This window comes from Ochotona princeps, chromosome 9 (genome assembly GCF_030435755.1).
Source record: "Ochotona princeps isolate mOchPri1 chromosome 9, mOchPri1.hap1, whole genome shotgun sequence".
Taxonomy (NCBI): Eukaryota; Metazoa; Chordata; class Mammalia; order Lagomorpha; family Ochotonidae; genus Ochotona; species Ochotona princeps.
The window spans coordinates 4,694,491-4,721,183 of NC_080840.1; the positions used below are offsets into that span (position 1 = coordinate 4,694,491).

General features: G+C 45.8%; 1 protein-coding gene across 2 annotated transcripts in view; it reads right to left on the reverse strand.

The window, feature by feature from the left end:
* Window positions 1-8,565: 8,565 nt before the first annotated feature.
* KHDRBS3 (KH RNA binding domain containing, signal transduction associated 3) overlaps window positions 8,566-26,693 on the reverse strand; it is a 161,288-nt gene continuing 143,160 nt past the window's right edge. The window contains exons 8-11 of one of the 2 annotated variants that reach the window (XM_058668454.1): window positions 15,966-16,024; window positions 14,111-14,260; window positions 12,664-12,721; window positions 8,566-8,825 (exon numbers count right to left, since the gene is read on the reverse strand). In XM_058668454.1, the coding sequence (XP_058524437.1) occupies window positions 14,169-14,260; window positions 15,966-16,024 (151 nt within the window). In that variant the 3' untranslated portion in view covers window positions 8,566-8,825; window positions 12,664-12,721; window positions 14,111-14,168. Of the gene's footprint in view, window positions 8,826-12,663; window positions 12,722-13,136; window positions 14,261-15,965; window positions 16,025-26,693 lie in introns of both variants that reach the window. The other variant, XM_058668453.1, reaches the window with a different exon arrangement.

Genomic DNA, 26,693 nt, shown 5'->3' on the forward strand with positions numbered 1-26,693 from the left:
CTGCCCACTGTTCCAGCCTCCACGTGGCAGACCCTCAGCCACTGGTGCGCGCATTCCGTTAGGACCTAGTGGAGTGTTTTATCTGATTGGAAATAGAGGAAGAAAGTTCATTTCTATCCACTTGTTCACTTCCCAAGTGTCTTCCCATTTGGGTAATGCAGCTGAAGACAGGAGCCAGAAACGCAGCCAACATCTTCCTGTGGTTGGCAGGGGCCCAAGCACCCTCACCCCCACCTGCTGCTTTCCCGGGTGTGCTCTGACACGAGCTGGAACCACCGCTAGCTCCTAACTGCTGTCTTCACTGCAGGCTTCATTGCCAACCTAACTACAGATTGCCTGACCCTTGCCAGACCTACTGGATTGGAACCTTCTGGGCCAAACCCAGATTGGACCCAAGAACAAGCTGCACTACTTTCCCAGCTGAAATACGAAGAAGGGAAAGTGCCAGTTAGAGGCTTACCTTGAGGTTCTATGACCTAAGTCCAGAGTCAGGAGGTCTCAGTCTGCCTCCAAGTTGCTTTCTAGGGGGATTGGAAAAGACTTTAGACTTTCAGCCTATAGTTCTTCACCTTCTCTGTAAGAGTTCCCAGGTCACCTCTGGTGTCAGGAGCCAGGAACCACTGCTGGAGGGACAAGGGCCTGCGCATACTGGGCCCTGAGCAAACTCAGCAGTAGTGGGGGAATGACGGTCACCCTCGAAAAAGAGGTTGGGGCTGCTGTCCAGGGCCCGTGGTACAGAGCAAAGCCAATGGGCAGAAACAAGTTCTAGGTTAACATACAGAAGCACTAATTTTCTCCTATGCCCACCTCTTGTCTCCTAATTTCCATTCACAAGGTGCAGTGAGCATGTCCTGTGTGTCAAACACTGTACCAGTGGCTGAAAGAATAGGTGTGGATGAGGCACAGTCCCTGCACTGTAGCTGCCAGTGGTCAGCCGAGGAAGACAGCATCAGGTGAGCCCTCTCCTCAGGGTCCCCTTCCCAGCCCCTGTGTCACCCCAGCTTGAACACGCCCACACCTTCTGCTGATCTCCCCTTAGAACTGCACTGCCCTGGGCAGGTGCTCATCTCCCCATCAGCGAGTGAGCAAGCAGAGACAGACTCCCTGCTGGAACTATCTTCAGGTGAAGAGTGGCCCTATCCAGTGACAATAACATGGGTTGATCCTTCCTGAGGGAGACCTGCGGCAGCAGGTAGGACCTTGTGTATCCTGGTGATCCAGTTTGCTGACTGGCCAGCAACTCCTTGCCATGTGGGCTCTCATTCCTACCTGCACTGTTTCCTGGAAGTAGCTCCATTAAGGGAGCAGCGCCTGGAGGATCATCACTCACAGAGGTTCCCTCTCACCACCTGCCCATCCTTCCTCCTCTTCCTCCCCAGCGCATGCACTGGAGCCTTCCCTTTCCTGCCCCTGTCACAAGGCATTCCAACGGCATCCCAGGGCCCAGCTCACCAGGACCACTAGAAGGAGGAATCCTGGCTTACGGACCTTCCCAGCCTGCAAGCGCCCAGGCACCACATGACTCCCTGCAGTGGGAGCACTTCCCTGATCCTCAGGGGGCCAGTGTCAGCTCTCTCTCTCTGAGCCAAACCCAGGGGCAGCCTGGGTTGCAGAGCTGTCCGCTGAAATGTGGCACAGCTGGTGACATCTGAGTGAATATTTCTCCTCTGTAAATGTGTAGCAAATATTGCTGAGGCTGTACACATTCTTAAGGACTTACCCATTGCCTACCAGCAATCCAAATTGAATTGGGCTTTCTATACTGTGATTGTGAAACCCAGCAACCCCAGCCCAGAAATTCCAAATTTGTAGACATTTCATGGGCTGCATGCATTTTTGAGGTACGCCGTGATGTAAAGTAAGGGCAGTGGTGCTTATCTGTGACTTCCACCTGCATTGCTCTCCTCTGTCTAAGCAACCGACCTCCAGGCCAGTTCTAACCCTGCTTGCTCAGAAGCCTGTGGCCTCAACCAAGCGCTCTTTGTAACTCCAGAGTGGTGTCTGGGTTCCACTTCTGTCTCCTGCGCACACACACACTCCCTCACATCAGACTTTGCCCCAGAGCTAGGAACAAGCACTGGATTGATGACATGGTGGCAGTTGGGGTGGTGGGGTGGGGCTCCATTCTCCCACTTCAGTGATTGGCTGGAGGTCTGATATGAAACCATGGCTGTCCAGCAGGAGTGGAATAGAGAGTCCTGGCTGAGGTAAAAGTCTCTGCCTATAGTAATTGGTTAGAGGACTGGCATCTGACTCAAATATGTCCAGTAAGGATGGTCTTGGAGTCCTAGCGGTCAGTTCACTCTGTCATTTTGAGGTCCTGAGAGGATGGCCGTTCTGGAATGGCACCTCCCCCGTGAAGAAAGCGCCAACAAGCAAGCTAGATTTATTATTCTCTGGACGTTTCTGCCTGCTAGCATTAATAATTCCCCTTTGCTGCAAGCCAGCAAGAACTGGTGTTGGGAAGCCTGTCCTACTTCAGTAAAAGATATAGGGGGGTCCTAAGCAAGCTATGGCTCCCCTAAAGATCCCCTCAGCTCTTTTTTTCACCACAGCTCCATAAGAGAAAATGATGGTGATAATGACGATGATGATGATGGTAGCAGTGAACCAGTGCCAGAGCCCTTCTATTTGTCAGGTTCACTGTTATTTCTGGAAATACCCCCCCATCAATTCTCTGCTGTTCACACTCAGCCCTGTGGGTGACCATACAAAGGGCCACACGGTGACCATAGTGCCAAAGTCAATGTGATTAGATGAAGTGAGGCTGGGTTTGTGCCTGGGTTTGTCTAATCCCAGAGCCTGGATTTGCCATCACAGTGAATCTCCCTGGGGATGCCTCTGGTGGCCAGGACAGTAACTGAGTTCATGGGGCAGAGGATTGCTCTGCAGGTCTTGGTGATGGGCCAGCTTGCAGGTCAGTTGGTCTGCCCACCTCCCTCCCTCAGGGTGCTCACGCCCTCATGGGTCCAAGTTCCCTATCTAGGGTTGGCAATGTTAGCTTTCAAGGGAAGGGCAAGAGCTGGCATGGGACGGGGTTTGGGTTCACAGCATTGTGGGGTGCCTATGGAGGGGGAGGTCATGTAGGGAATGGTCAACCGAACCCCCTGTCATCCACAGGGATCTTGATCAGGGGCTCTTCGTGTCATGGTGGTATGACTGTTTCCAGCTGAGATCTCTCCTCTAACCATTTTGGGTGTGCTTACTGTCAGCCTGATCAAACCAAGCTGACAACACTTACGCAGTGAGAATGGCCCACAAGAGAGGTGGGCACCTGGATGAGGGACACAGCCCAGCTTCCCTTCTGGAGGAGCAGGAGGAGGATGAGGCACCTGCTCTGGCCCCCACTGTTTCTGTAATGCCTATTACAAAGAGGCTCCCCAGCCTGGAGCTGCCTCTAAACACAGGAGTCACCGTGGTGTCACACTCAGCCTGTGTCCCTCTTTCCCCCTTTCATTCTTCCTACTTGCCTGCAGCTTGAGGGGCCATAGGGAACCTGGCCACCAAGGCCACTAGCTCAGAGTGGGACGGTGTGGGTGGTGGCTGGTCTGCGTCTCCGTGTCCCCATCGCCAAGCATGGCAGCCACCCCAAACACTAGCTGCTCCGAGCAAGCCCCTGCTGGGAGGCCTCTTGTCATGCACAGGTGCTGGAAGACCTAAGATGGTGGATAAAGAGCCAGCTCAGAGACTGAATTATCTCTGGTGCTTCCCAAGAGTGCAAGGTCAGAATGAGCAGGGAGGGGCACCTCAGCACCCTGAGGGTCCTCAGCCACAGAAGTACTGGACATGGCCAAGGAAAGAGCAGAGCATAGAAGGGGCCTCAGCCAGAGGCTGTGGTGCTGGGACAGGCAGGGGAGGTGGCAGGGCTGCCTTAGATTATTGCTCAGGGGACAGTTTCTCCTCTAAGTCCTCCTCTCTCACCAGCACGGAATGCCATGCCACCTGTGTAGTTGCCGACTGTGTGGGGCCCAGCGCCACCTCTTTCCCTCCTGCCCCTTACCTGCAGTAGCTTCGGCTGAGTGGTCTGGAGTTGGGGGCCTATCACCTTGTTAGCTCATTTGATTCCTCGGTGCTCCACATTCCCAATGCCAGTGCCGGCAGCAGTTCCTAGAAGTGCCCCAGTGGGCCAGGGAGCAACTAGACGACATGGAGAGTGGGGCTGTGCCTGGTGCATGTGTCGTGGAAAGCAAAGCAGCTGCTTTATCAGAGCCTGGATGCTGGTGTGGAATTAGGGAGCCAGAATGGACATGAGCCATACCACCGTGTGGGCCAAAGGAGGTGGGTCCCTAGCCACACAGAAGCAAGGAGACAGGCTCATCCCATACTGTCATTTCATGACAATATGCAATTTGACTTCAAACAGCCAGTGTAACAATACATCTGAGGGGAAATACATCCTTGGTAGCCAGTTGAGCTGGTTGTTGGGGGTAAAATGGGCAGGAAGAAGAGCTCACCCCAATCGCCAGGGTGGCCTAGAGACTGATGCACACAGCACATGCCTTCCACTCCCGGGTTCTGTTGTCACCCCGTATCCCTTATGCCCCAGCATGGCCTGGGGCAGGACCCACTGGCCCAGCACTCCTGGGCAGGGCCCAGGCTTTGCTGCTGTTCACCATGAACTCACTCCTGGGTTCTGTTGTAGCCCCATATCCATTATGCCCCAGCGTGGCCTGGTGCAGGACCCACTGGCCCAGCGCTCCTGGGCAGGGCCCAGGCTTTGCTGCTTTTTGCTTCCCTCATCTGAATGTGTCTGATCTTGCCCTGGCCACCATCATCTGCAGACATCCTCAGATATGGGGCATGCCCTGTCCACACTCTGGAGGGTAGGTTTCTCAGAATATCAGCAAGTAGAAGCCCTTTTGATGTGGTAGCAGCTGTAATTTTCACAACTGCCTTGACAGCAGTGCCTTAAAAAGATGGCTTGAAGCACCAATATGCATACACCAACAGTATCATACGCTATTATTTATAAAATTGTAGCCATCAGAGTCTTTGGAGTCAAACACTCCAAGGGTTATTTCCACCCTCTCTGCGAAGAGCTGTTGACTTCAGGGAAGATGTGAATGGGCAGCAGGGTTCTCTGGGATGGGCCAACATTGGCCACACGTGAAGGCTTTTGTTGCTTGGTTACCACCTATTGCCTAACAACCCCTGGGGCACACCTCCCCTCAGAGTTATGTGTACCCAACCCTGTGTCCTCGTGATAAGGAGCACTCGCAATGGGTCAGGCTCTGTGTGCTGAGGCTGGGAACGCACATACAGCAGTCTGCATTGTGCAAGGCTGCTGCATCCGGACACTGCCTCCCTCCAACATTCCTCTGAAGAAACCCAACACCCTAGAGAGTGACAGCACTGAGGGGTGTGGATGTCACGGCACCTGGTCACTCCCTGAAGGCTCCGGCCTTTTTGTCCATTACTATCCTGTGGAGGCACAAACAAGGCACCACCTTGGGAGCAGAGAACGTGACGTTACTAGATACGGAATCTGCTGGTGCCTTCACTGGTGGACTTTCCAGTGAGCAATGCACTTGTTTATAAATTAGTCTGAGGGGTCTTGTTAGAGCAGCTCAAATGGATGACGACAGAGATTAGTACCCAGGGAGTGAGGGGCTGCTGTAACAAATGTCTAACAACATAAAGTGACTCTGGAACCAGACAGTGGGCAGAGGTTGGCACAGTTCTGAGGTCTGTTGCCCTAGAAGGCGCTCGGAGGCCGGTTCTGGCATGGGACCAGGAGGGAGAGGCTGCAAAGAGGGCTTCGGTGGTGGTAAGGGCAATGCTGAGAGAAACGAGGGGGTTAGAGCCCCTGTGATGAGGGCTAGGACGGAAGTGAGTACACATGATCAGAAACTAGAGAACACACCATTCCTGTGATAAAATGGCAAAGAACTTCACTGACATGTTCATGTCCTGGTGCTCTGTAGAAGGCAGGACTGTAGACCAATGAGGATAGCTGGCAGCCGGAATCTAGTAAGCCAAGTATCGTGGGTGCAGTATGGTTCCTCTCCTGCTTCCAATCTTCCAACAAGATGTAAGAAATAAAAGAACTGAAGTTGGAATTTATAATTAGCAGGGAAAGCAGAACATAAAGATCTGTCATAATTTTAGCCTCTCTGCAGTAAATGAGAAAATGCATTCACGAGGGAAAAGCAAGGACGTGACCAGCTGACTGGTCAGGATATTGGTATATGTGAGCGAAGGTCTGTGGATAATGGAGGAATGGCCCCAACACTGCTGCAGATAAGCTAGGTGGCACCCTCATGACAGCCGAGAGCACTAAGGCCTTGATTGAAAGCACAGTGCCCAGCATTTGGGGGCAGTGTTCCCTGGTGGCTCTGCAGGGGCTAAACACTCTGCATACCACATTCTGTAAGTGTGGGGAACTCAGGGTCAGAGGAGGCCCACCAGTGAGGTGGGCTGTGGAAGAAGAAACGTGAAGCGGGAAACAGGAGGTCCTTGAGGAACGAGCTTCAGGCAGCTCCCCTTGGCCCTTGAGGAACGATTTGGGCGTGGCACAGTCAGGATGTTCCCCTTGGTGGCAGTGACACCTCCTTGAAGTGGGTGGGGACATCTGGTCTCTTCCTTGGAGGTCAGGATTTTGTCCAGCACTAACATCACGCCAGTTGTCAGGGGCTTATAAGCAGAGACCTCAGGAGAGTTGAACCCCTGGCTCTCCTTCTTTCAGCCTTTGTCAACAAAGAGCAATGGGAAACATGAACTAGTTGTATCCGCAGCTGACTGTTGCAGGCTGCACTCTCCTCTCACTAAAGCCTGCTTAAGCAGATTATTAAAATCCAGAATCTTGTAATACCCCAAATGTACACGTTTCAGCTGAAAATCACTCTATCATGACCAGAAACATCCTGCAGAAGGCAATGGATGGCAATGCCAGGCTGACACAGCTCTGTGGGCATTTTCATGGTGGTAGGAAAGAGCCAAAGTGAGAGGGTGTGGGTGATAAGCTGAGCAATCGGCACGCCCAGCTGGTGCTGCAGGATGAACCCAGGGTCTGTGCCCAGGTTGGATATGTCCCAACAAATGGCTGGGACTTAGTTATGGCAGCAGAACAGCCTGGAGGCTGGGTGGTGTCAGGACAGGTCCCGGGGACAGGGGGAGATCTGCAAGCCTGGGATGTGCACACTGCACTGGCTCCTGCTCTAGCCACCGGTTGGGCGCGTGCGCACTGCACTGGCTTCCGACTAAGCCACACCCCGCGTTTTGTGTGTCACTGATGCTGAGGTCAGCCCTGTGAGCAGTGCTCTCGCTGGATCACTGACATCCCAACTCTGCTCTCCTACACTCTCACGTCCGCTCACAGCCCTCCAGAACTCCTTGAGGGTCCTGACCTCTCCCGTCATTCTTTCTTGAACCTGCAATGCCTTGCTTTTCATGAAGCTTCTAATACATATTGAAGTTCCTCATACATAAACCCGCTCCAAGAAGAGAGGCAGGCCTGGTCCTCTTCCTTTCATGCCTCTGGCTGCCTGTGCCTCCTCCTAGGGGAGCTCTGGGAAACCCAGCACACGGAGCACGGCTCCCTAGAGTCAGCTGCTTCCGGCCTGATGCATCTCCCTTCATTTGTCTTCCTCATATATACAGATCTTCCTCTCTGTATATCTGACTGTCCAATAAAAATAAATAAATCTTTAAAAATATATTAAGAGTAAGAAGGAGATCAAGGAAAGTGGGACAGAAACAAGATTGGATGGGATTTTGCTTGTAAGTTTGCTTTATCCATAGGTGGAAAACATGTGAACAGAGCTCAAGCTGCTTCATTTTGCCATGGTTTGCTTTGTTCTCAAGTTTCTGTTCAATTAATTCCAAACTAGAATGTTCACTGAGCTGTCCCTGACGTGACCACATGCAACTTTCCTAAGCCCACACTGCACTGACTGTTCACGGCTCTCTGCTTAGAGATGTTTTCTCTTGAACATGCAGGTTGAGGTCCATGTGTTTCTGGAATGGAGGTATGTGTATTTTGCAAAGCTACAGACATGTACTGCAAGAATAGAGAATTCTGTTTTTAACATGCACCGTAAGAGGATATGCAAAAGTTACACTACTCAGTTCCTCTGTGGAAAACACTGTTTTATACATGGTGCACTGTAAAAAGTCATTGCATTGGGGAAATGTATTTTTAAAGAAAGGTAACATTCAACAATGGGTAAAACCATTGTTGAAATTTGAAGGGCAGGTGGACCATGTGTGAGTGGCCAAAGTAACAAAACACACCTTCCTCACTCAGGAAGGCTGAATTAACACCACAGTGTACCAGTAAATGATAAAAAGGGAGCCAACAGAACAGTATTCGCCACTGGGGTTATGAGCCTTCTGTGCGGTAACAAGTGTCAGAGGCGTGGAAACTCAGACTTCCACTCTGCAGTGCCACTGAGCTTCCTGGAGAAGCCTTTATAACTGCCCTCTTAGGAGACACATCTGGAATCTGTGTGGCATCTTGACTTTTTGCAGCGAGTCGCATCTATACCTGCCTCTCACCTGTGAGACACTTCTTTGTGCTGATACAAAAAGACATTTTTTCCCTTGTGGAGTGGAAGACCTCTGATGGGCACTGGTGGGTAACTTTTATTAACAATTACACAAATCATTCTCTTTCTGTTATTAGCAGACAGCAAAGTATAGTTATTTTTTTTTCAGAAATAGGATTTCCAAATTGAAAAGCATAACATTTTAGAAAACATTTCACAGAACACAAATTGTCAGGAAAAAAACGAAGATGATTTCCAAGTTGCCAAGCAGCTTCATGTCTGACTAGGCACGCAGGTGAGGCGACAGCTTTGAGAAGTCCACAGGCAGAGGGCACACTCCTGAAAGAGAGAAATAAAAGCCATTTACACGCATCTGCAAACTAATAATAATTTTAGGATGCTGTTGGGAATGGTAGGATCTAGGTAGAGCAATCAGGCAAGTAGAAAACTTCTGGAAATAATTTTATGGAAAATGATGCAAAACAGAATGATGAAAATTAAAGATATAGTATATTTACTTGTGTTTCACAAAGGCAGGATAAAGGATTGACTATAATTAGCATAATAACAACACTATGCGTGGTGGCCTTTATGGCCCGGGTTTCAGAATGGCAATGCCTTGCTTTTCATGAAGCTTCTAATACATATTGAAGTTCCTCATACATAAACCCGCTCCAAGAAGAGAGGCAGGCCTGGTCCTCTTCCTTTCATGCCTCTGGTTGCCTGTGCCTCCTCCTAGGGGAGCTCTGGGAAACCCAGCACACGGAGCACGGCTCCCTAGAGTCAGCTGCTTCCGGCCTGATGCGTCTCCCTCTGTTTGTCTTCTCTTGTCTGATTTCCCCGACACACAATGTTCTTTCACGACTTGCTCAGCACTATGCCCCACCTTGTCAGTCTGCTATACCTAACACTTCTCTTCCCCTGGCCTGCTTGTAAGATGTTGGATTTCACGAGTCCTTCCAGGTCGCATCTCCTCCCAGAACCCACAGATCAAGTCCATCACACTTGCCCAACGGCAACTCTGCCTTCACTCAGCCTTTCATTGGGACAGAGCGTCAGGAAGAGCTAGCACCACTGTCCTCTGCATAAAGTTAGCATCAATTAGATGCAAACAATGTTATGGCCTAATACTTAGACAAGCCAATCCTCAAACATAGTAACTCAACAGACATTTAAATAACCAATGAATATTTTCTGAATCGCTTGTGAGCAGTGCTTGAAAGGTTAACAAATACAGAAGCCTCATTCGTAACTCCATAGGACAACCACATGTCAGCATCAGGTTGAGATTAGGTAAGTGCTAACACAGGGCTCTGAGCCAGTACCTTCAGGCTCAGAAGAGAGGGACCCTCCTGTCTGAAGAATGTGGGGAAGACCTCATGAACTGGCAAGATACGGATAAGCAGAGAAGAGGAAAAATGGGCAAAGGCACTGTGGAGGAAATACTACCGGGTTTTGTCTGTTTCCTTGGGGAAGCAAGGGCCTCTCAAAATAAAGGCTGATTTGCCTTCCTCTGGGATACCTGCAGCGCTGGGCACTGACTCGGCTTGCAACAGGCCAGCCCCTGAAACACACCTGCTCATATACACAGGTGCTGCTAGTGAGAAGGGACCAGTATAAGTTAGAGTAAGAATTGGGACTTGGCTTTTCCTGGTAAAGACTGAGATAAGTCCTGTGGTGTCTGTGCAAGAACCACATGCCCTGTATCTCTGTGCAAGCTCCCACAGCACCCAGCCAGGCACATGTCTACCCCGTGCCCCACAAAGGAGACTATGCAGATGCCACTTTGGAGCAGGTAACACTCAAATGTGTGTGGCTACAGGTCTCAACTGTTACATAGAGGAATGCATTCATATAGCTACAGAGTTTGCTTCTTTTCCCAAAGCATATTAAGACACAACATGACTTGTCTGAGAAGTAAGTTATAATAACCTGGAAAATCTACTTTAGAAATTTATTGCACACATACATGTATGCATACATGTGCAAAAACTGAATCTAAGCCCTTTTTCTTATCACTGTATTTAAGAAGGAAAAACACATTAGAAACACAGTTGTTTGTTACGGCTCATTCAGACAAGTATTACTCAGCTAATCAAAACGTGGGCTTACATTACAAATAAGAGAAAGTAAACTCTAAGATAGACTCTAGACTGAACCAAAGAGGAAACAGTGTAATGTCATGTACATGAAAACAGTGCTGGCAGGTGTGTATGTAGGCTTAAGGATAAACTATCTTAACAGTTTCCTATGGTATCTGGAGGCAGGGCATTCTTTTATGGAAGCTTTAGAGTTTGAATCAAGCACACAGACTGCCTACGAAATAATGGGCCGTTTTCTGTTTCCCAGATTTACATTTCCTGCTGAAATAGCTGTTACAGAAGCACATACCTCCGCTGCAACAGTCAGAGACCAGCCACCACCAAGGAGCGCTCCCTGCTAGTGTTTACATTCCAGCTCCATTCCTGCACTTGCTCTTCCTCAGCAGCTCTCACTGGACCTATGTACCACATACCCGCTAAGGCTTGGGGGTCGTTGCCTTAAGTATCTGAAGTCTTGCAGCTGAGGAGAAAGGCAAACGCAGCGACACAGAAGGCAGAGATGCAGCTTGAGGCTGACCTCCTGGCCCTGCACCGCCCACCGGGGTCTGCCCGTTTACTGCACACCTCCTTGTGCTGTGCGCCTGGTAGCAGTGTGTCCCAGTTCACTGGCCAAAACTGTGGCTTTGCTGGGGTAGAGCAAGGCAAAGATACCCAAAAAGATTAATATCTTTTTTTCACAGATCCCTAGATTTTTAGAAATTTTATTAAATAATTTTACAAAATACATTATATATTTACTAGCAGTGGTAGTTTGCCTCACAGAATCAAGACCCCCCCCCCCAGAAAAAATACATGCCTCCACTAGACTGAGATAATTAGAATTGAAAACTTTGTGCATATCTGTGTAATTTTGGCAATGTATGTGTGGATGTGTGGGCATGTTCATACGAAAATATTAAGTTTGGAAAACTACTTTTTTTTAACATATATTTTTATTGCATTTCCTTTTTTTAAAAACTAATTACATTGCATTATATGATACATTTTTTTATGCACTGGGATTTCCCCCGCCCCTCCCAAAACCCTCCCCCCACGATGGATTGCTCCACCTTGTTGCATTTCCATAGTTCAAATTCAGTTGGCATTCTTTCATTGGAGGTATTTACCAAGCATAAAGTCCAGCATCTTATTGTCCTGGTAAGTTCAACGGTTTCTTGGTGAGACCATCTCTGGTCCAAAGGTAGAGCCGGCAGAGTATCATCCCAATCAATTAAAAGCCCCAACAAAATATTTCCAACCATTTACAACATTATGGCATTAATTGACATGGTATTGATTAACTAATATGTTAGTAGGAAAATGCAGGTTCTCAACCACAACCTGTGACTTCTTCATAGACATTTCAATTTTGGTTTATATTCAACCGTGTTCTATACACCTTAAAATGGCTTAGATTGCTATTCAGCTGTCTCATGCCTATTTTAATTTTAGTATTTAGCAGTTTATAGCATTGAAGCACGTTTTCGCTGAACCTGGCTGTTTTTCAGGTGGTCTAACTCTATAATTCTAACAGGATATATGTCAACAGTTTAGGTGAGCATGTTTAGGAGGGGTGTGCAGAGAAATCTTCCATACCCCAGTGAGGAGTAACTAATCTTTGTGTCCCACCCAGTGAGGTATAAGTGCATCCCCGCTGACCGTTTCCTGTCTGTTTCTAAGCTTTCCTTGTTGTTCTCTATCTATTCTCGTTTTGTTTGTTTGTTTTGAGGGGTTTCTGGAGCGCTCCTGATGGTTATTACGAGAGGGGGGGTGGGGACCCAAAGTTGGAAGCAGGCAAGGACCAGAGAAAGCTCCTCTCCCTACTCCCGAAGGAAGTTTACTGTTCTTCTGGGGAAACTACTTTTTATTTTCAATAATTTAGAAGACTATTTCATGCTAACTATTTTTACTTAAGAAGGTAATTCACATATTTAAATACTGGGGGGATATAAACCTTTACCTGAGGAGTTACTCTGCCCAAACTGCTAGGACTGGTGCCTGGGACCCAGCCTCGGAGACTTGGCACGTGACTTGAGACACTCCCAGAACAAGTTCCTCCTTCCCGCTGCGGGCAGCCCAGGCACATGGGGCCTCACCTGCGTCCTCTGCAGGTGCACCACCACTCCTCTGCCATCCCCAGACGGCTGCTATCTCCTAACAAAAGAAAAGATCATTTTACTCAAAACAGAAGGAAACATTTCAAGAAGAAAAATTAAACATTTTATATCATCTACACTTAAAACGTAAGTAAAACGATTAAAAAAACTTTATTAAATATTTGTCAGTTTTAAGAAGTGTCCTCAAATACTAACCAAACATAATGTATTACAAATAACTAGTTATGAGGTTTTACATTTGTTTAATAGGGAATAATTGGCCCCAATTAAACTGACTAAACTAAGGCTTTTTAGACTACTAAAACAAATTAAACTTTTTAAAATGAGAATTTAGGTGATCTTAAAACTTTTCTAAAATGGATAATGACATTTGCTAGGTTGTAATCTCCCTGTCTTTATTAGTTATATTAAGAGAAATTAATTGAGATTAAAATCTTATTTGATTTATTTACCTTTGGAAATGAAGACCGTTTAAGGGTTACACATCCTCAGCCTTGGCGAGTGCGACCTCAATTAGTCAAGTCAGAATGCCTTTAAAAGCTTTGTGCTCATTGCTTCCAGCATGGAGCGAGGTGTTCATTAAGGTACCAAAATTCTCATAAAAAATCCAAAGTTGCACTAGTGAAAAAATGCTCAACAAGATGAATACTGATCACATTTTTTTCAGAAAATCCAGTAGTTATTTTAAAACCAGTTTTTAAACAAGATTTGGTTTTGCATCGTTTTAACGTGCCACTCAAGCAGCTAGATAACATCTGGACTCTTTATACAGCATTTAAATCTACGGTAAGTATATAATGGTACATTTATTTTTATACCGTTTTTAAAGTAAGTTGTACAATGTTTAGTGTGACCCTGTTATGACAAGCATTGTTAAATGAATTCTTTCCCTGTTTACAACTATTTATGAAAGCCTTTTTAAATAAGAAAAAAACATGAAATTGTTAGCTCACACACACGAAATTTCTTTCAAAAGTTTATTTAGTATCAAGCAAGAGAGGACTTTGCTCAACACTACAGAACATTTCAAGACTTGAGTTACAAAAGAATACAACATTATTTGCACTTGTAATTGGTTTCCCTTTTTACGCATGTTGGCAAGAGAAAAAAAATAGCATATTGCTGAAAGATAAAATAACTAAATTCTATGGAAACCCTTAAAATAAAAGGTGAGGCTTATATTAAAAGAATGGATTAACATATTTAGTAAACCTATTTTTTGTTTAACACTAATTAATCAAAGTTATTTTTTTTCCTTTTGATGACCTATTTTTTCATATACAGAGTAGAAATAACAAATTTTTACATGTCTGTTTTTTTTTTCTGCCCAGGTTGGTGTTTCAACAAAGTAGTTTTAAATTCCATCCATTCAGATTTTTAAGCATTTTGATTTATTTAAAAAGGGATTGTTCATAGAAAAAATTACTTTGAACAGTATACAGGACTGGTGGAGATTGGCTATTTCACAACATCAGACAGTACAATCAGTATCTGCCGTATGGCTGGTCTCTGTAGACGCCCTTCGTCGTCCTCGCCGAAGGTGCCTTGTGCCTTGAGTTAGTCCATTCGTCTTGCCCTGAAACCAGCAAGAGGAATCATAATTACATGACTGCCAGGGATGCCGTCAGCTTCATATGTTAGACTCTAACAACGCTCAACCGATGGCAAATGTACTTAACTATATATATGCATCCCTGATGCTCTGGGGGGAGGCGAGACAACAAGGAATTATCAAAAAAAATTACAAACACAATGGAAAGTGACTGCCTCACTAAAGAACCCTACCAACAGAGGAAAAGTGATTTTGTTCCTTAAATAGTAATCAACTTTGCAAGAACTTTCTTTTGGTTAGCCTAACAAGCTCAGAAGTCCACTCAATCAATTGCACTGCCTTTTGGTAAACATTACAAGAAGGGAAACAAGATCACCCAGATTACTCCTAAAAGCAAAACCAAAAAACACAGATAAAACTTTGTGAGGATAAAAGGACTAAGAACAATATGAGGAATCTGAAGATTGGGAGAGATGTTCCCCCTCCCCTCAGGCCCTTCTGAAAACGTGTACTGTGTGAAAGATCACATCTCAGTTACACTCTCGAGTCAGGAAATGACCCAAACCACACCATGTACAATTTCCCTCAGCGTTTCTAAACCCACACTACACAACGACATCGGCAGACCTTCCCTCTAGATTACTGCTGCACTGCGGGACTTCCAGTGAGGTGCCTACAGCTCTCTGACAGCAAACAGTTAACATCCCTGCTGCACACAGAGCCATTTAAAAGCCATGTGTCCACAGAGACCAATTTAAAAAGCTGTGAAGGAAAAATGCTTAAAATGACCTCTTTCTTTGATATAAACATGCAATCAATGTCACTCCCTCCAGTTAACTTGCATCAATTTTAGTAGACAGCATTCAGCAAACTAGTGAGTTTCTCTTAAGCGCTGTTACAGATAACCAAAAGAAGGAAAAAATGAAAAGAAAAAAACACTCAAGAGGCAGGCATCATGGCTTCAGGCAGGTGATACAACAATGTACTTCACAAGCCACACGCAGAGCAGCTTTCTGTGCATTTAGACAATGCCGGCAAAAGTACCAACTGCTCTCCCGATTTGCCCATGGCCTCGATGACTCACTAAAGGGTCACATTCTAAGGTCACCAATTCTTTTAATCAAGTCTGCCATCTTCCTCCTACTCAGACTCTAGACATGGGCTCTTCAGCATCTTCAGCAGCTGCGCTGCGTTGTGTGGGTCGGCTGGTCTCCCTGAAGCCCGACACAGCCCAGCATCTCTTCCCCGCCTCAGTGCTTCTGTAATCTTTACGGAATGACTCCCCTGTGATTGTTCTCGAGAATTTGGGTTTGAGAATGAATAAATGAATAAAGAAGTAGAACCATTTTAGAGACACTGTCTCAATGGCTTCACTTCCTTTTCCTGTCAAGAGGTGAGGACCTTCCACAAAGACCCATGCTATCACGCATCAGCAGCCTGGCACCCTGTCCATGAATGTGGGCAGCAGCACACGGCAGGCAACCCAACAGAAAATCTAACTCAGCATCTGAACCCATTTCATTTTCTGCAAATCTTCAGTTCTCTCTAAATACTAAATTTATGAAGTAAGGAACCTCTGGAAATAGCAAGATACACACAAATGAACTGAAACAAAGCTTCTATTTCTTAGGCAGAGTGTCTTGATGCATTTTTCCTCCAGGTAGATCTGTCGGGGCTTCCTGCGGCCATGTTGCATTTCCACATTAGGTTGCTCTGACCAGTCACTCACCGTAGGAATCGTAGCTCTCCTCACTGAGCCCATGTCCGTAATCATAGTAACCAGCACCACTGCAGCGAACAAAAGGAGACACAGGACAAAACGATCTGTGAGTTTGAAAGCATTCTTAAACAGACAACTAGGAAACAGCAGGGCTCAAAACAAATGAATTCCCACTAAGATGACAGAGCCCTAACACAGAAGCCTATACTCCAGGATTATCAAGGCCCTCTCTTTTTCTCCAATTTTGATACAAAAGTATATCCGAATCTCAAACAGGACAATTTAAGGAATACATGGTAAGCTTCTAAACCGCAAATAAGAATAGAAGACAGAACTTGTTCTGGGTGGACTGAGCATGTGCAGAGAAGCAGGCTGAGTGGCTGTGCACAGTGCTAGAACTGCAGGCCAGCAGCTGGGGCAGAGCTGGCCAGGGCACTGCGGGCGTGGAGGAGGAGCAAACAGTCTCCCCACTTCTTCTCAACAGATGGACAGTGAACCACAGAGACTTCAATTCTGCTTGAACTCTTTTCCTACCAGAGAAGTGAATGCTATGTGAACGAACTGTGAGCACTTTGCGTTGAAACTGGGCAGAGATGCAGCACTATTGCACTGCCAGCAGGAAGCGCAGCACAACAGCCACATAGTTCCAGTCCCGGGACGGAGTGCTGCAGCAGGGCTGCTGGACCATCGGTGCTCAAAGAGGACCGAGGAGCTCTGCAAAGCACTGGCACATCTATGTTCCAACATCCTGCTACAGAAGAGGTCAAGGCAGAAATGAGCCTGTCAGTACTGCCACTGTGCAGACAGCAGACAGCATACACATACGCAACGTCTGGAGGGGCAACTTTTTGTTTTGATTTACTCAGACCCGTGAAAAACTCGAAATGATTAAACCATAGCATCCCGAGTATCTGAAGAGGAACTCGTACACACCCTTTCCATCTTTCCTCTTTCATACTCTACTTACTTTGTAGGGAAACAATCATTCTGAAGTTGCTATTTTGGACTGTTGTGGAAACTAATATCCCCACCATTCCAACTCCATATAGTCAGGAAAGATGGTTCCAATCAGAATGGAAAATGATCCAGCTCATCTGGAAGTTACAGCTTAGGAAGTGACAACCCGAGGTGTATGATCCAAGTTGCAGCTGGCCACCACATGCTCGCTGCTGAGATGACACTGGGAGTTACCCAGCAGCTGAGCATCCCCAGTGTGTGACAGGGACACTGCGCAGGAGAAAAGCTGTGACGTCTGCCTGACATCTCACTGTCAACAGGAGAGCGGGACGCATGTGACTGCAAAGGCCACCAGTGCTGGTTACACCCACGCCCGGCTCTCGCCCGTTTCCTTTCTCGGTACTTGACCCCAGAGACCAACCATCGACTACAATGTCTACAGCACAGTATGCAGCTCCTCTGAGAAGAACCACAGCGATGGAGCCGTGTTCCTTTGGTATTGCATGTTTGGGGGTGAATCTTCACATCTGCTATCAGAGGTGGCCTTTTCTCCCCTGCTCCAGCCATGTCCCATCGTCCTTCACCTGCCACTTCTACAGACGATGCTGGCAATTGCCCAGGGTTAGGTGTGTTTTCATTATTTCTCATCCTCCTTCCTTAAAAGACCCTGTTTGTACACAGATATATGGAGAAGGGGCAGCTCTGCTGCTCTGGTGTGTCAGGCATGTCACAAGTGGCTACCTGGAGCATGTCAAGCCTGCGGAGTGTTCTAGAAGACCATGAGGATGAAGGTGGTTAAAAGGATGAGGAGGGACGGGCTGAGGCAGTGGCAGCAAGGGCCTTCTCTGCAGGAGAAGCAGTATATGCAAAGGATGGAGGCAGAAAACGGGGACAAATCTGGATGTCTGCAGTTAGTGCTATGAGCTAGAGCTACTAAGCACTGATAAGATACCTGGGCCACAGTGCTGCTCATACAGGCTGCGTCCTCTCTATGCAGAAAACAGCTTCACTTCGTTACCCTGTTTAATCCTATCCCCACAAGTTAATGAAACACAGTATAACATAGTGATCATAAAGAGAACTCTCTGGAATGTGCTGTGTGAGCCCCACTGGCCCCATTAAATGCTGCCTAGGAATAAAACAGTGGCTTCTACAGCTGACCTATCATACCACACGGCAATGTGCCATCTTTTCAGTGGCACACAGAGCTATAGTGTTTTTTTTTTAATGGTCTTTAAACTTACAACCGGATTCTTAGAGGATCTGCCATGCCAGCAGGGTCTCATGCACATGACCTCACTTAGTTCAAAAGCATTGTCACACTTTTGCAGGTAAGGCACTAAAGCTTAGACAGGCTGCATCTCCTGCCTGGACGTGGTGGCACCTACACTCACACCTCAGGATGCTACTATTGCTGCATTCTGAGTGGGTATGCCAAAGGTGTGTTTTGCTACACATGGTAGGCCACCTGCCACTTTATCTCCTATGTACTGCTGCTCTTCTAGAATCTCTCTGGTTTGTCCCTGAGGAGCACCCACACACCATCTCCTGAAACAGCAGCCAGGGTTCAGTGAAGCTCGGGGCCTCACAAGTACGGTGACCTGCAACTGACCGAGGCCTCTTGTGGGCATCTCACCCATCCCTGCCCTTCCCCACTTCTCACACTGGTCAATTTTCTCTCAAATCATAATATACAAATTCAAAAAATGATAAACAGAGCATAAAAATAAGATAAAAAAATCCTAGGAACATACCCTAAGGTTTAATACTTAACCTCTGTAGCTTTAAGGATGAAAATGTCACTAAAGTACAACGGTTTCCTTGTACTGAGAAGGAACATCAGACTCAAATCTGATAAAAAAGCCCAACACATTAGTATCGATGGCTGAGCCATCTTCTAGACCAGGGCCGCTGCTGTAATGCAGCGTCCACAGAATCAATCTCTAGTTGGCTCCGCTTGTTCCCCTGCCCAACCAAGGGCTGCTTGACAAGCTGGCCGGGTTCCCTTCTGGCTCATTCTTGGAATCCAGCCTCAAAGGAGTCCAAACATCTCATCTTGTTCAACTGACTAATGTTTCCTTAATACTCTGCTACATTAAATGAACCTCAGTCTTCTTTCAAAGGTCACATGTCACTAACATAATGACTCTTCAGACCAACAAAATCTTGAGGTTCTTGCAATTTCAACTCTGTTACACAGATAAAATTCCTTTGAGATGGTTCTCAATTGCTTAATCTGAAACCAGAGAGGACAAGTACAGACTAATATGCAGAAGACCCTAACAACTGCTTTCCGACCAAAACAATCCTTCCTGATTAAATGAACATCAGTGCGGGCTGGGAACTTGTCTGCGATGCACTCTAATGCAGTTAAGGATAGAGAAGGAGAAATGGAGGCAAAGCATGCTTTCCAACGAGCAGAGGGATAAGAGCCACACCACCTGGTTCAGCGACGGTGTGGTGACAAGACAATCTCAGTTTTGACAAGTGAAAACTTTCAACTGACATTCGCTATCATTTCCCCCAGTTCCTGACTATTTATTGCAAGATTGTCACCAAGCCGAGGCGCTGCGAGCAGCTGAGCCCCGTTCTCACGCTGTCAGTTCCATCGGAATTGCTTTTGCAGCACTTCATTTTACGCACCTCAAATGTCTATTAACTGAAGACATGTCCTATTTCCCAAGGATAAACTAAAAATAGGGAGAAAACATGAAAATCTCTTCATTTATAGATAAAATTAAAATATTAAAAGTAAGCAAGAACTACACTGTGCTGGAGATGCCTGGATTCCTGTGACAGCTGCAGAGTGGGCCTCTCCCAAAGACACCGAGACTTGCTCCCTGGCCTCAGATCACCAAGGGACCCTTTATTTATTTATGTATTTATTTAGTAAAGGCAGATTTATAGAGACAAGGAGATACAGAGCGAAAGATATTTCACCTGCTGGTTCACTCCCCAACTGGCCTCAATGGCCAGAGCTGAGCTAAACTGAAGCCAGGAGCCAGTCGTTTCGTCCAGGTCTGCCTTGGGGGCGCAGGGGCCCGAGGACTTGAGCCATGCTATTTTCCCAGTTGATAAGCAGTGAACGATGGAGCAGCCTGGATACAAACAGGCACCCATATGGGATGCCATGCTTGCAGACAGGATTAGCCAGTTGAGCCACGGACTGGCACCCCAAGCTCACTCTTCATGCCTCAACATGCCCCTGTCCAACTCTGACTCGCTGTGCACTGACATTCAGCGCCCATTCCAGCACAAACCTCTGTATATTCTAAAACTCTTCTTCAAAGTCATCTTTTGCTCAACAGAAACTTGATGCACTCTAGTGGCAAATCTTTCCCACAGTTCCCTTCAATTTTTTCATGATTTCAGCTAAGGGAGTGCTGGGGTTAGAAGGGGGCTGTTCTCTTCGCTAACCCCACCCTTACCAAGACACACACATCACTGCATTTCCAGACCTTCAGGCTTCAGCAGTCAGAACAAACACCTGGCTGGGAATCTCCCCATTGCTTCAACGTCCTGAGTCATGGTGACTTCCGCATATGGGCAGATGATCAATCAGACCAGAGGTCTGTCAATCAATCCTGGCCGCCGCTCTTACCTCCTTTCAACAGCAACCAATGCCACACTCTACCATCTTGCCATTGAACAAAAAGTTCACATGATAAGTTTCATTTTGACTAAGATTTCCTTTCAGTTTTGAGTCCAGTCCAGTGCAATCCTCACACGCAGTCCTTGAACTCTTCAGCCCTCACTAAATTCAAGAATCAGTGCTCAGTGCTCACGGCCCCGGACCACTGCCTCGTCCTTGACTTTCTCTGCTTCCAGCATGCTTCCTGATACTCTTCCTATCTCACTGAATACCGGTCAGGCAACCACTCACCTTTCCTCCTGAAACAGAAACAGTCTATAGTTCAAAACTTTATCAGATCCCTTGGCGTACAAATTTATCTCACCTTTTCACCTGAAACATAATTAAAACAATTCTTGCAAATCTGTACCTTCTACACAGGACCATTTCTACATCTGTGTAATAAGTGTTCCACATTTCAACTTGTAGTAGTCACGTCAAATCGAAGAACACCAATGGACCCTCTCATTTTGTCCCTAAATCTGCTGTCTTCCCACATGTCAGATGACAGTAATTTTATCTTTTCTCTTTTTTTAATATTCATTTATTTTTATTGTAAAGACGGATATACAGAGAGGAGGAGAGACAGAGAGGAAGAACTTTTGTCCAATGGTTCACTCCCCAAGTGAGCACTATGGCTGGAGCTGAGCCAATCCGAAGCCAGGAGCCAGAAGCTCTTTTGGGTCTCCCACATTGGTGCAGGGTCCCAAGGCTTTGGGTCGTCCTCAACTGCCTTCCCAGGCTACAAGCAGGAGCTGGATGGGAAGTAGAGCTGCAGGGATTAGAACTGGTACCCATATGGGATCCCCGGGCGTTCAAGGCAAGGACCTTAACCACTATGCTATCACGCCGGGCCCTCTTGTTTTCTTAAGACAAAAAAAATGGGAATTATTCTTTTTCACCAACTATAACATCTGCCTAAAACACGCTCACCAAGGGCCCGGTATGGTAGCCTAGTGGCTAAAGTCCTCTCCTTGCATATACCGGGATCCCACATTGGTGCTGGTTCATGTCCCGGTGGCCCCACTTCCCATCTAGCCCCCTGATTGTGGTTTGGAAAAGCAGTTGAGGATGGCCCAAAGCCTTGGGACCCTGCACCCAGATGGGAGACTTGAAAGAGGCTCCTGGCTTTGGATCAGCACAGCTCTGGCCTCATGGCCGCTTGGGGAGTGAATCGAATGGCAAAAGGTCTTCCTGTCTCTCCTCCTCTCTGTATATCTGACTTTCCAATAAAATAAAATAATCTTAAAAAAACCCCTTACCTATAAACATCCCCATGGATAACTTTTTTCAGTCTGCTCAAATGATGTCATATCAAGGTGATCCTTGGAGATGAGAACTGCAGTTCTCTACCCCGCAGGCCTGACGGACTTTACCTTCTAGTGTTTTCTATAGAACTTCTCACCTTTTAAATATATGCTCACAGTTAACTTCTTCTCATTCAAATGTTAGCTGTATAAAAGAGGCAGCAATAAAGATTTTATTGATTGATGTGTTTCTACTCCCTATTCTGAATGGCTTATACACACACACACAAATACCTCATATACACATTAAAACACTGACTGAATAAACTGTTATATATATATAAACATACATACGGTGGCGGGGCGGCGGGGAGAGAGAGAGCACCAATGTGTCTAGGCAATTTAGAAAAGTCAAAGAGCTAGTAGTGAATACACATGAACAAGAGGTACTCCCTCATTTCACTCCACTTCTAAAGGTTAAGAACTAAAATACACGCTGAACAGACTTAAATAAAATGAAGACTAAGTTCAGGCTGTAGTCATACATTCAGCAAGTATCCAGAACATTTATGACTCACAAGCTACTGTGCTGAACATGAACTTTCCCCTTGGGAAGCAACTGTAGATAAATCCAGCTGAGGGGCTTCAAGCAGCAAGAACGAAAATGTGGTTTGACTATTGTATGAATTTCAGAAGAGGAATTACTAATTAGCTTAATACATACAAAATATGTCTGTAATCACTATCATTAATTGAAACTATATATACATAATTTACATATAATCTCATCTAACATTTTGTAACAATTCCACATGAAGAAGATATTTCCTTTTATAGAAGACAAAGCTCTCAAAAGTGACTGAACTATCCAAGGATGCTCAGGTAAGGACCAAAGCTGGAAGGCATGTCTGCCTCCTGTACAGCTGAATTCCCCACACCATGGCAGCTCTGCCTGAAGTGCAGGAGCCACAAGTTTATCCTTTTGACAAGAAATCTGTGCAACTATGTTTACTCATTTTTTTCTTGCAGAACCAACTTATCTTGTATATTATTTCTTTCATGATATGGTTCCACAGGCACAGGGATTTCTCCTTCCACTCTCCCTATTTAACCTTTCCTCTGCCCACTGTTTTCTCCCATATGATCACTACAGTCTTTCAGTAAGTTACAAGTCCATCATTCAGCTATTTAAAGTGTATCATGACATCGTAGGTATAGACAATGGTAGAAAGTACAGCATCCCTTTCAATGTGAATTACAACCCATATGTCTTCATGGTTTCTTCTTTTTTAAGAAAAAAAATATTCTTTCCTCTCCTGGCCCCTTTAAAAGTACTTATTATTCCCAAGGCAGAGACTTATGGGGCAGTTCTTCAACCTCTTAACCTCTCCTGGCTGGAGATGGGCCGAGCAGGAGTCAGGAGCCTGGAATCATACTCAAGGTCTTTTAAACGGGTGGCAGGGACTCAGGCACCTGTGTCATTGTCCACTGCTTCCCCAGACACATCAGCAAGCATGCAGAAGGGGAGTGATGACAGCTTGGACCACTGCAGCAGCACAATGCCTGCCCCCTTCCCTCTCTCCGCACACTGCATTCCCTTTCTGGAGATCCCTCTCTCCAGCTTGCCTGTCACTTGGCTCTTCATCACAGCCTACTTAGCCATCTATTAACTCCTCAGTAATTGAATTGGTTTGGCCTTTATGGATGTCTGGTCTTCTTACTCACTTGAATATTTAATTACTTCATCTTCTATTTGATGAATTCTGGTCACTCAGTGTGTCTGAAGCTTCCTACATGCTTTGTATATTACAGATGTGTGTTAATTCTTCTTTTCAAGAATTGAGTTGTCTATGAATGTCACACCTTGTTTACAACAGCTTTCTTATGACAGTAATGGGAAAGAAAAGAGAGAGAACAGACCCTATATCTGGGGACTCCTGGTACCCGAGAGGACTATACTCCCTGAGGTTGGCCCTGTGTGTGGCAGCTTGACTGTGGGACTGAACACCCTGCTCTCCACTGCTGAGCACAGCTGAGTCAGGGAGGACCAGATCATGTGTCATGGGATCACCCGAAGCCCCTTGGTGCTCCTGCTTCTCAGCTGACCCGGGGCTCTACCTGCCATAAGCTGCGCTAACAGCCTCTTCCTGCACGGGGATTTGGCATTTTTGTTTTCATAACTTCTGATTCCATTTACTTCTTTATCAGGATGTCTTTTCAAACTTATTTTCAGCCTCACAGAATTTAAGGAGGGATCGTCTGCAACAGATACACCCGCATGATTTCATCTTTCTCTCTCTTTGAAGGTTCTCTTTAGTCCTCAATACATTTAGACAATCTTAAGTTGTCAAAATTCCTATTGGAAAAAGACATTACTTACTTCTACATGTAAGAAAAAAAGGCACCATAAAATGAACGAATCACATCATATTCATATTCCTCTATAATACCCAACCCTAACATTTGGTAGCATTCCAAAAAGAAAAAAAGATAAATGAAACACCAATGTAAATATGAGCACTGAAAAGTTTGTTCATGCATTGTCTAACATTAAATCTTGTTTATAACTTTTTTTGGAGGGAGAAGAAAAACAGTGAGTCCCTTCAGAGGCCAAATTCTTCAGTTTGTACTATTTGCATTAATACTAAACAACTGATTTCTCTGAATATTATCCTAGTTCTTTAAAATGTGAACTGTAATCATTGTGACAAATGTTAGTATTGTAGCTAGCATTTATGAAATGCTTCTTATTTGGTAGGAAAAAGTAAAGGGCTCAACCCAGGCAACTGCTACTGACTGCCCTAGAGTTTCCATTCTATTTAGGAGTTCGAATCGGTATACTGAGCATCAAGAACTTTATAGACAGGGCCTGACATGGTGGTACAATGGATCAAGCTACAGTAGCTGTAGTTCCAATCCAGCTCGCTGCAAATATCTGTAGCAAAGCTGTGGAAAAATGACTCAAGTACATAGGTTCCTGACAGCTGCAGGGCAGACCAGGATGAAGCCCTGGCTCCTGGCTCCAGCCCAGCCCAGCACTGACTTGAAGTCTATGGCTACAGTCATTCTAATCTACTTTGAATAAAAGTCTATTTCACCAACAGTCCTTTCATAAATTTGATACTTCCTCAGGCAGATCCTGAGCAGAGACCGTGAGAAGCGGCCTGCCTACAGGCCTACCAAGGCTGTGCTACCTGACTGCGGCTGTTTCAGCCTTTCCTTGACTTCTGAGAACAGGAGTTGCTCCTGGAGCTGTTGTCAGCCCATCGGGAAATGTGACCCAGTAACCTTGTTTCATCCCTATTTCCCACCCTTCACGAAATGAACTGAACACAAGAATATTAATCTTATGTCCTTCTTGGGAGTTCCAAACTAAAGAGGGCCAGTTTGGTTGTGTGTGGTGACCTAACATGTGCATGAGGATAGGCAGGGGTTGACATTTTTGCTCTGAAGGAGCTGACCATGTGACAGCGACTCATCTGTTTACAAAGATGCACAAGGTTTACAATACTTTGGATTCTTTATGTCGCAGTTGCTGTTGGATTTCAAAACATTCACATCCAAACTGGCCTAGAAGTATGGCCTGTGAATTCCCAAAGGTTTACCAAAGTAAAAATATTTCCACACTACTAAATATTAGGATGTTACTTGTCATTTTCACTGTGGTAACATTTACACCACATGTGCTGTGTTAAAATCTGGTGTTTCTCTATGAACAATTAGTGTTAGCACCAAGCTATACCAGTTAAAAACAAAGCGACTTGTGTAAAGAATAGTCCTGTGAAGTAGTAAAATGATTTCATTAACTCTCAACTACTTTGTAGAGAATCTTCTTCTATTCTGTGTGAGTTGAACTGCTGTTCTCGCAACAACTGTGCATACAAACACAAATAACGGTGACCTCACTGAGAGTGCTTGGCCCTTCTTCACCTTGTGGGTCTTCCTTGATATTCTTTTGATGGATCATTTTTCACTTGAAAGAACACAAGTCATAAATAATGGCTATTCAGATTTGGGTATGTAATACATCTCAGCCAAAAGCCCTCTTAGCTGAGCTCAGTGATGATCACGATGATGATTCTTTTTGATACCATACAATGAAGAGTCACAGCATCCAAAAGCCTGCATGAGCTGGCCAGCCAGTACTTTTCCGGTGAATACAAGCATGATGTCATGAAGTGCATGCAGTATCAAGACAGACAAAGCTATTTCAACATAACAGTGCATGAAATGCTACTGATATTTTACTGCCCACACTGCAACAAACTTAAAAAACTAGCAGCTGTGTCTGGTACCCAAAGGAGGCTAGCTACAACGGTTTGAAAAGATCACTTTCCTCTTTCAACTACTGCAACTGAAACAATACATCACGTTAGACTGCTGAAGAAGCTGTCAACACCCATATGCTAAAAATCTTAGCATTTCTTTTAGAAATAGTGATTTTTTTTCATAAAAGCAGATCAAGTTAACAAGCAACAACTTACTATTTTAAATTAATAAGCATTCAAAAGGTTTATTTGTGCATGCGAAACATTAAGATATAAGCCATATACGCTACGCTAAAAAGCTCTGTGCACTCACTAGAGTATACCAGAGATCATAAAATCTAAAACTGCAAAAATACTCACCCTACAACACATTTAGGAGACTGCAGGCAGGCTTTGCCAACATTTACCTACAGAATGCTTTTGCTTGTTTGTTTAGACCTGGAGAGCCTTCTCTGTGCCTGAGCAGCGATGCAGGAGACCCACTCCAATTCCCCGGCTGCAGAGACGGAGTTCCTTCCATGACAATGTGCTTCAAAGCCACTGTCCTGCTGCAGGCATTGAACTGCATGGTTACAGCTCCAGCTAGGATGGTCATGTTCCCAATCAGATTGCCTGGGTTCAATTCCCAACTCGT